At 42.2% G+C, this 10,651-nt stretch overlaps 1 protein-coding gene across 1 annotated transcript; it reads right to left on the reverse strand.

Moving 5' to 3' along the window:
* On the reverse strand, positions 1-10,548 carry LOC121517408 (selenide, water dikinase 3-like). The gene is made up of 8 exons (XM_041799138.1): positions 10,158-10,548; positions 7,111-7,214; positions 3,947-4,054; positions 3,601-3,755; positions 2,016-2,106; positions 1,835-1,934; positions 1,536-1,748; positions 1-1,148 (listed from the first exon to the last, which is right to left on the reverse strand). The coding sequence occupies exons 2-8, from the start codon at positions 7,204-7,206 to the stop codon at positions 898-900; spliced, it is 1,014 nt and encodes a 337-aa protein (XP_041655072.1). The 5' UTR covers positions 7,207-7,214; positions 10,158-10,548; the 3' UTR covers positions 1-897.
* Positions 10,549-10,651: the final 103 nt, after the last annotated feature.

The raw sequence follows: 10,651 nt of genomic DNA on the forward strand, positions 1-10,651 counted from the left end.
TCTGAGTCGATGACGGTTTTATTGATTGTGAAAAGCAGAAATCTACAAACAGCCGCTGACCTCCAGCATCGTCGGTCCGACCCCGATCCAAAGGCAAACATCCGCTCCACCCGCCCCCATCGGCGGGGTTTCAGGGATGGAGCTTCATGGACAGGGAAAGAGGGAGGGACTTTGTGCTGGATAGCCAATCGGCTGACAGATGGAGGGTCTGCGCTCCACCCAGCCGGTCCAGAGGAAGCTGCTCAAGCCTTCCTCCGGACGCCGTGGGCGGAGCCAGGACCGACTGATTCTTTTCATCAGATACATTCACCAACAGGAGACGTTCACATCATCCAGCTCTGAAACACGGCACGCCGTCTACGACCACACGCACACTCACGCTTCTGGAATGTTCCTCCGAGGACGTTAGACTCATTTAACACTGGAATAAATTAAACCAAATTATCAGGACGAGTGTTAGTGCAGCTCACACCCTGAACTCTTATTTCATTCTTAAATTAGTGACATTTCTTTTTTTAGCCTCCTCAGCAGATTTAGAGGTAATCCTGATAAATTCATCTGTTCATTCAGGGGTTGTGATGCTGAAACTTTAACTTTTTAATGTCAGCGTTTCCATGCAGAAACGCTGACAAAGCTTCACACATGTAGACGCTGCATGTGACCCATAAATCCTGATAAACAGACGCCGTTTTTAAACATTTAGGAAGGTTTTTACCCTCAATCATCAAAATTACTGAGAACTAAAGAATGACATCCTCAGTCCATCCTCAGCCTGGAGACGTCGCCGTCGCTCTCAGCGTAGAAGAAGAAACGACCAGCAACATCAGCACACACACCCACACACCCAAACACCCAAACACACACACACACACACACACGGAGGGGGCGGGGCAGTGTCTATGACAGGTTGGGGCTCGGCGCCGGGCTGTTGGAGCTGTTGTCCTGATTGGCCGCCTGACTCCCTCGTGGAGGAACCTCGATGATGCGAGGTTTGTCGATGATGCGAGCGCGCCGGTCGCCTTTCTCTACGATCCCGATGATCCAGGCTCCACCCACCGCCCCCGGACCTCCGGCCCCGGAGCTCTGGCTCTTCATCTCTGAGCAGAACTTGGCCGCCTGCTCTCGTGGTAAACACACCAACAGACCGCCTGGAGGGAGGGAGGAGGGGCGTGAGGGGTTAAATAATCTGAGATGGTTAACTAAAATCTGAGTTGGGAATCTGAGATTAATGTTAGAAATCTAACATTAAAGTTGGAAATCTGAGATTAATGTTGGAATTCAGAGAGTAAAGTCGGACTTCTGTCGTTAGAGTTGAAATTCTTAGATTACAATTGGAATTCTTAAACTGGGAATTCTGAGATTAAAGTCAGGAATCTGAGATTAAAGTGAGAACCCTGAGTAAAGCCCAGCCCACAGGAGGATCTACGATGGTAAATCTATAAAGGTAAAAACACCAGGACCGTCTGTTTCAGTCAGCAGTGACGTATTAAACCTAAAATCAGCTCCATATTCCCGTGGTTTTAACCCCGTCTCACCTGACGTCTCCGCCGATGTGCCCTGAACCAGGTTGAACAGGTTCCCGCAGGCTTTACTGACGGCGGCCATCTTGGCTATGATTGGCAGGTTGTGGATAACGAAGGCCACCTCGTTTCGTTGCTGTGCTGCCAGGTTGTTGGCGTGACCCAACAACCCGAAACCCGTCACGTCTGTGGCGGCGTGAGCCTGGAACTTGTGCATCAGGCCGGCCGCTGGAGACGGAGAAGGAGGAGTCAGGAACATTCAAACAGAAACGAGAGAAGGATGTTCTGTCACAACAAAGCGTATCAGAGCGTACCTGTGCGGTTTAGCGTTGCCATGGAGAACATGGCTTCCTGATAGGCCTCTTTGACTTCCTCTTTGGTGATGACCAGCTTGATCTTGTTCCACCGCTCCGGCTGTGGAGTCAAACAGAGAAGGTAAACACGGGCTCTTAAAGAGTCAAACTTAAACTTTCTCTGACGATGAGGAGGGTCGACCTGATCGAGCCACTGATGAGCGTTCACCGCCACCTGAGTCCCCAGAGGTTTAGTCAGAACCAGAACGTCCCCGGGCACGGCGCCGTCAGGCCTGGAGCAAAAACACAAAACGTGAAGACGATGGTGAGACTGCAGTTTAAAACTTTATTTAAATTAACAGAACAAAAAATGAGTCTGAAACTACATTAAATCCTGCTGGGAGGATCCCAGAGTGTGCATGCAGAGCAATGCATGATGGGATTGTGTTTGACTATGCAGAAGTGTGCAGAGAACACCTGTGCTGTAGTACGCTATAAACCAGTGATACTCAACCTGTGGCTCTGGAGCCTCATGTGGCTCTTTTATGTCTTAATTTGAAATATTATTCTTTAGAAAACATTAAAAAGTTCAACTTTGACCTCAGAATTATCCATTAGAAGTCACATAAATCAGTTTGTTTCCCACACTTATACAGCAGGCTTTAATTTATGTTTTTGTTTGTACATTTCCATCGCCCTTATTTGCATTTTTTGCCACTTTCATCCCATTTTTTTGCCATGTTTATCCTACTTTTTGCTGTATGCAATTTTTCCCTATTTTGCCACTTTTTGCCCACTTAAGCTGCTGTTTGCCAATAAATGCCCATTTTTCCCCCTTTTTTGCTGCTTCTTTGCCAATTCTTGTCACTTTTCACTCATTCTTTTCTACATATTTGCTGGTTTTTGATCATTTGGCACCTGTAGCTAATGTTTTTGTCACTTCTCAACCATTTTTGCCGCTTTCTGCCCCTTTTGCCACTGTTTCTCCCAATTTTTGCCAATTTTCACCAAATCTCTCCATCTTATACCTATTTTTTTTCCCTTTTCACCCATTTTTACCACGTTTTGGTCACTTTTTGACCATTTTTGCCATATTCAACTTGGTTTTTGTTGCCACTTTAACCCTTTTTTGCCCATTTTCACCATTTCTTTTTAGCACTTTTCGCCCATATAAGCTGCCTTTTGCCATTAAATACCACTAATTTCCTATTTTTTTGCCAATTTTTTTCCAAATTTTTGCCCTTTTCACCATTTTTTACCCACTAAAGCATCCTTTTGCCATTACATATGTTTCCTATTTCTTGCCTATTTTTGCTCCTCTTGACTGCTTTTTGCCCATTTTAATCCCTTTTCACTCATTTTTTTGCCTTGTTTTTGCCACTTTTGGACTGTTTATTGCCAACTGTAATGCATTTTTTTGTCACTTCTCACCCATTTTTGCTATTTTCTGACCCTTTTTCCACTTTTTCTCCAAATTTCCGCCCGTTGTCATCAATTTTTGCTGCTTTTTGACTATTTTTGCCATCCTTAACTTATTTTTATTGCTTCTTCAAGCCACTTTTCACCTCTTAAATTGTGGCTCTTTCTGTGGTATTTTTCCACAGTTTGGCTCTCTGGTTGAGTAACACTGCTCTACAGAGACCCTGCCGACTGGAACAACAAGGTCAAACACTCTGGAGAAATGCATGCTGGGAGATAAAGATGAACCACCCAGGGGAAGGTGATGTTAAAAACATCAGCCTGTGTGAGACGTGGCGTGTTTTTAGAACGATCTAACGGTCGCTCACATGATGAACTCGTTGGGCTGACACACGACCGAGGCCACGCCTCCCACGATGATCCACGGGTTGATCACCGTCTGACCGCCCGTCACTGAAGTCCCGCCCTCCTCCGCTGCATCACGAAACCCACGGATCATCAGCGGCATCACGCGCTCGCGGTCCTGAGTCAAACACACACCAAGCGTTAGTAAAAGCAGAAAACTCAGCGTGCGTGATGACTGCATGTGTCGGCGGCGCTGTTCTCTCTGGTCAGACACGCAGGCGTGTAAATCCTCATGTAAGCTAAACACAGCTGCTGGGAGGATGACAGCAGAGTCATCACTCTGAGGGCTGATGTCTGACATCCTCTCACCTTCTCGTTCATCTTCTGGCTGACACTCAGCAGCATCAGCATGTTGTCACACTCCGTGATGCCCATGGCGTAAAGGTCGCTGAGGACGTTCGCACAGGCTATCCTTCCCTGAGAGAGAGAGAGAGAGAGAGACAGAGAGAGATAGTTAATGTGAGGGAGAAATGTCTAAACGAGTCATGATCAGGTTAAAAATCCACATATTTAAGGAGACTGAGGCTTAAACCAGAGCGCTGAACGGATGATCCTGTTTTTATGATAATTCAGCTTTAAACAGTAAGTTTACATCAGTTTGACTTTATAGCAGACTATGACGGTTTCTGACCTGTTTACCACCAGCATCTAACTTTAACCATCTAACTACTGAACCAAATACAATCACAGCTGCAAAAAAGTTGGGATGCTATGTAAAATGTAAATAAATGCAGAAGTCAAAGTTTGTGAAATCAGCTAAAATCATATTTGAAAACAGACATTTTAACATTACAGGAAAATATTAACTCATTCTGAATTTGATGGTAGCAACACATCTCAAAAAAGTAGGTCTGTAAATGTCTGGGAAGTGAGGAGGAATGTTGTCCCATTCTTGTCTGATGTAGGATTCTGGCTGGGTGTTTTCTATTGGTGAAAGGTCTGGACTGCAGGCAGACCAGTTCAGGACCCGGACTCTTCTCCTGTGAAGCCATGCTGTTGTGACGGATGTGGTATGTGGTTTAGCATGGTCTTACTGAAACAGTCACAGCCTTCCCTGACAGAGACGTTGTCTGGATGGGAGCATATGTCGCTATAAAACAGCGTTATTCAACCGAAGAAGTAGCAAAAAAGCTGGAAGTAGCATTAACAATCAGTTAAAGGAGGCAAAAATGGTCAAAACGCAACAAAAACAGGTGAAAAGGGGTGGAAATGGGGAGGAAAACTTGGAAAAAGGGCCAGAAAGTAGCAAAAATTAGTGATAAGTGACAAGAAAATGAGTTACAGGTGGCAAAATGAGTGAAAAGTGGCAAAAATGGGCAAAAAAATAGGAAACAAGTACTATTTTATGGCAAAAAGTAGCTAAGATGGGAAAAAATTGAAAAAAATGGTGGAAACGCGACAAAATGTATAAAATTGCCAAAAAGAAGTGGCTAAAATGGGCACAAATGAGGAAGAAAGTGGTATTTAATGACAAAAGGTAGCTTAAACGGGTGAAAAGGGGAAAAAAAATTGGATGAAAGTGGCAAAAATTGGAAAAAGGGGCAAAAAAAGTTGCAAAACAATGGCAAAAAAGTAGGAAAAAAGTGGTATTTCATGGCAAAACGTAGCTTAAAAGGGCGAAAAAAGGCAAAAAATGGTGAAAAAGGGCAAAAAATGGGAAAAAAGTGGCAAAAAGAAGAGGCAGAAATGGGGGAAAACAAAACTATTGATATTCAATGGCAAAAAAAGTAGCTTAAATTGGAAAAAAATGGAAAAAAGAATTTGCAAAAATGGGCAAAAAGTAGGAAAAAAGTGGTAATTAATGACAAAAGGTAGTTTAATTGAATTTAACGTGGAAAAAATGGTGAAAAAGGGGCAAAAAAGTTTTCCATTTGTAAGGTTTTCATTTGCAGTAATATTTAAAATAAAGACATAAAAGAGCCACATGGTGAGTATCACTGCTCTAAAAGCTCTCTCTACTTTCAGCATTGATAGTTCCTCTCCAGATGTTAGAGCTGCCCACGCCATAATAGGCACTAATGCAACCCCATACCATCAGAGATGCAGGCTTTAGACCTGAGCCAGGAGAACAACCTGGATGCTCCCTCTCCTCTTTAGTCCACAGGACACGGACTCTGTGGTTTCCTCTGACCACAGAACAGTTTTCCATGTTTCTTCTGACCACAGAACAGTTTTCCATGTTTCTTCTGACCACAGAACAGTTTTCCATGTTTCCTCTGACCACAGAACAGTTTTCCATGTTTCCTCTGACCACAGAACAGTTTTCCATGTTTCTTCTGACCACAGAACAGTTTTCCATGTTTCCTCTGACCACAGAACAGTTTTCCATGTTTCCTCTGACCACAGAACAGTTTTCCATGTTTCCTCTGACCACAGAACAGTTTTCCATGTTTCCTCAGTCCATGTTAAATGAGCTTTGGTCCAGAGAAGACGGACCATGGTGTTTCTGGATCCTGGTCACATATGGCTTCTTCTCTCCATCATCCAGCTTTAACTGTCATTGGTGGATGGCACGGCCAACTGTGTTGACAGACGATGATTTCTGGAACTTCCGGAGCCCATGCAGAGATTTCACTACAGAATCATGTCAGTTTTTAATGCAGTGGCCCCTGAGGGCCCCTTCAGCCTTGGCCCTTGCTCTCAGAGATTTCTCCAGATTCTCTGAATCTGTTGATGATATTCTGGACTGTAGATGGAGGGAGATTCAAAAGTCGTTTTATGTTGAGGAAAATTTTTCTGAGATTTTTCCACAATTTTTAGACTCAGTTTATCACAGATTGGTGAACCTCTGCCCATCTTTACTCCTGAGAGACTCTGCCTCTCTTAAATGCTCCTTTTATACCCAGTCATGTGACTGACCTGTTGATAATTAACCTGATTAGAGTCAAAATGCTCATCCCACTGTTTTTTTCAGTTGTACCACTTACTTTTCCAGCCTTTAGTTGCCCTGTCCCTACTTTTTTGAGATGCGTTGCTGCCATCAAATTCAAAATGAGCTCATAATTTTATGAAACGTTAAAACGTCACAGTTTAACCTCTGATCTGTTGTTTCTGTTCTAATGTGAATAAATCATGGGTTTATGAACTTTGACAAATATTGTGGCTCCAATATCAGCCTTTAGTGGGTAGAACAGATGCATTATGGGAAGAGCAGCCTGATACGACCATCACATTTAGTTTGTGTTTTTGTCTTTGCAGTTCCAGTATTACACTGGAGGATTTCACAGCTAAAAGGAAGGTCAGAGTTTTTTAGTTAACAGGAGAGTAAGAAGCCTGGAGCAGCAGTGTGTTTGTTAAAGGAGTAACTGAGTATAAATAAATAAATATATTATAAAGTATAAATAAAGCCTCCATGTTTACTAGAACAAACACTGCTACAGAGACCGGCCCATCAGCAGACTCGTCTCTGTGTTTGGACAGCTTTTCTCCCTGGACGGTTTCCTGGACAACAGCAGGTCGTGTTGGGGTCTCACCATCATGTAGGGGTCCTCCACCAGGGGGTAGAAGAAGTCTGTGGTCTGAACCAGAGAGAGGCCTCCATGTCTGAGAGGGATCACGCAGCAGTCCATGCCGACACCTGCCAACAGCAGGAAATAAGCTCCATCACTGAGTCAGGGGTACGAACAACATCCACACATGTACAGAGAGAAATGTCAACGCTCTGACTGGGCTCTACATCTTCTTCTGACCATATATGGTCATGCTTTAACTCAGGGGTGACAAACTCAAGGCCCGGGGGCCAAATCTGGCCCGCGGTGCAGTTATACCCGGCCCACCAGATCAGATCATATTTTCATTCTAACTGGTCCACCAGTATGAGTCTGCGGATTTCCTCCAGTATAACAATGTAAACTTAACACTGATGATTTATAACATCCTTGCTGACTCATAAAAATTAGAAAAAGTAAACAGTAAAAATAATTAGATAAAAAACCTCGAATGTAGGAGAAATTTGTGTTTTCTCTATATTTTTAATTTTGCATCTCCCATGACTTAAAGTTATGGTTTTGACTTGTTTCATATTTTAACATTTACATCTCATAACTTTGACTTTTATCTCATATTTTTACCTTTTAGATTATTTTACATTTTAAATCCCTTTTTAGACCTTTTAAAGTCATGATTTTGACTTGTAAATCTCATGAATTTGAAATTTAGAAGTAACTGCATATTAAATCACAACTACATTATTGTGGGAAAAAAAATTGCAATTAAATTATTTTCTTGCATCGTTCATCCCTAGAGGTCTTTACCATGAAATATGGTCCATATATATCAGTTAAAAAGAGTTTTGAGGTTTTGGCATATCAGAAAAAATGTTGCATGCCAACATGTTTTTGAGTTTATTCAAAAACACCTTAATTTCAGGGAGCAGGAGCATGAATAATCTGAATATTTCTAGTCCTAAAGCAGCATTTTGACCACTCTGGCCTGATCTCAACCAACAAAAGTCCGAGGAAAGTTTTAGAGAAAATCTAGATACCAGTTTTCAAAATCTAGACTTTTCACAAATAAGATTTATCAGTAAAACTGGGCTGTTTCTTTAGTTTTCACACTATTGTGTAGGACAGTGATACTCAACATGTGGCTCTATTGTGGTGATTTGTGGCTCTTTTATTTCTTGATTTGAAATTTTATTCCCCCAGAAAACCTTTAAAAGGAGAAAATCAGAATTATCACATTAATCCGTTTGTTTCCCTCACTTACACAGTAGGCTTTAATTGTCAACCTCTATTTTTGTCTGCATATTCTCATTGCCCTTATTTGCATTTTTTGCAACTTTAATTCCACTTTTACTGCTTTCAGCCCATTTTTGACACTTTTATCCTGCTTTTTGCAAGTTTCGCCCATTTAAGCTGCCTTTTGCATTTAAATGCCACTAATTTCCCATTTTGCCACTCTTTCATGCTTTATTTTGCAATTTTCCCACCTTTTCTTCTGATTTTTGCCCATTCTTGTCACTCATTTTTCACCATGTTTATGGACCATTTTGCCACCTATAACTCATCATTTTTGCCACTTTCTGACATTTTTTGCCACTTTTCTCCCAGTGTTTGCAGCTTTTAGCCCACTTTTGCCACTGCTTTTTGTCACTTTTCTCCCTTGTTGCAATTTCTTGCCCATTTAAGCTGCCTTTTGTAATTAAATGCCACTTGTTGCCCATTTTCCCAACCTTTGTCTGATTCTTACCCATTTTAGTCACTTCCCACCCACTTTTTGCTACTTTTCCCCCAGTGTTTGCTGCTTTTTGACCACTTTAGCCCCTTTAACTTATTTTAATTGCCACTTTTCACTCTTAGATTGTGGCTCTTGTAAATGTATTTCCAACAGTTTGACTCTTTGGTTGAGTAACACTGTTATAGGAGTTTCCCAGCCATCGCAGTGACTTCTATTTTAGTCCCTGTGTTATCAAACAGGTTCCAGTGTAATGTGATTTCCCTGTAGTTTGAGGCACTGATGTCCTGCTCCAGTGTTACTGACTCCAGTCTTTGTTCAGTCTGATCAATGATTTCCAGCCCTGAAGGAGTAAAACAGCAGCTAACTCAGCTCTGATGGTTGTGAAACCTCTGAACAGGAGAAATAATCTACCAGCAGATTAACCTTTGCACCAAAATCTTGTCAAACATTTCTGCTGAATCATCCATGACCATACTGGTCTCACTGGTTCTCTGACATTTCAGAGAGCTCGATAAAACGCTGCTAGCTCCTATTCTCTTATTACATTCATCTATGCTAAGCTAACTGGCGGCTGCTGGTGTTCTCTTAAATATTAAACTAAATAAAACTTTGTTATAACTCATAAATAAAGTTTTTAAACCCCCAGTGAGCGTCAGGCTGCCATATGAGTGAACATACGCTACGATACGCTGAAGCTACGCTAACTAGCTAGCTGACGTTGAATGGTGTTACGATTAAATGGGCGACCGTGCAAACTGGTGACTGCTAGCCAAGATGACGTTGACATGAGCGGCTCAAGAGAAATTACTTCACATACGTTAACGATTACTTTTTTCTGTTAAATTTATTAATTCGAAGATCGAAAATGTAGTTTTTGTTTTTTTTTACTCTAAAAAATGGCTTCCCTAAAATGTATGACTCAATGATAAATGATAAAAAGTTATTTCTGCTAAATCGACTCCTTACATAATTTAAACATTTGACATTTTAATGTCAAATGTATTTTTTTTCTTAAATTTACAACTTTGAGACACCAACGTATTTGTGTTTCTTGTAGTTTTAGTAAAAGACAAATTTTGACTGTCTTTAAATGTACTGTAATTTAATTTAAAAATAAAACACTGAAATTCAAATCTATTATTATATTCAAATTGAATTTACAAATATTCATTTGAAATATATTTATCATTAAAACTTTTTTTGTTTTACTCTATGGTCGTTCCATTTCCCAATTCTATTTCGCATCCGGTCACCAGTTAACACGGTCCCTAGTTACAGCGTAACACCGGTAACGTTTCTGACAGCATGTCCGGGACGTGAAGCCGAGCTCTGAGGACTTTACCGAGCCGGGGTCCGGGCAGCTGCTGGCCGAACTCTGGTGCCTGGTCTCCGGCCTTCGGTACCCCATCTCCTCGGTCCGCCTCCAGTCCCTGCAGGAGTTTGAGCAGAGCCTCCTGCGGGACTTTACAGCCTCATCCCTTCAGGTCCGAGTAGGCTGTGAGCCGGAACCCGCGCTCCAGGCCGTGCTCCTCGGGTTTGAACGGCTTATATCCGGGGGGAAAGCATCCCTCGGTGCCCGCGGCTTCCACAGAGGAAGGCGGGGGAGTGGAGCCTGACATGCCGGCCTTTAGAGCTCCTCAGGTGGATATCTCCTGAAGAAGACACCGATAAATACAGAAAAACGATGAATGGAGCGTGAATCCGGACAGAGCCGCTTCAAAGAGGAGACGAGTGTGAAGCTTAACGAAACACAGCCGATTCTACTTCCTGTTTGGACTTTCACAATAAACGTATAATGTGTACCTCCAATAGAAAATGCTACATTAATCAAAAATT

This window comes from Cheilinus undulatus, linkage group 11, assembly GCF_018320785.1.
Source record: "Cheilinus undulatus linkage group 11, ASM1832078v1, whole genome shotgun sequence".
NCBI classification, from domain to species: Eukaryota; Metazoa; Chordata; class Actinopteri; order Labriformes; family Labridae; genus Cheilinus; species Cheilinus undulatus.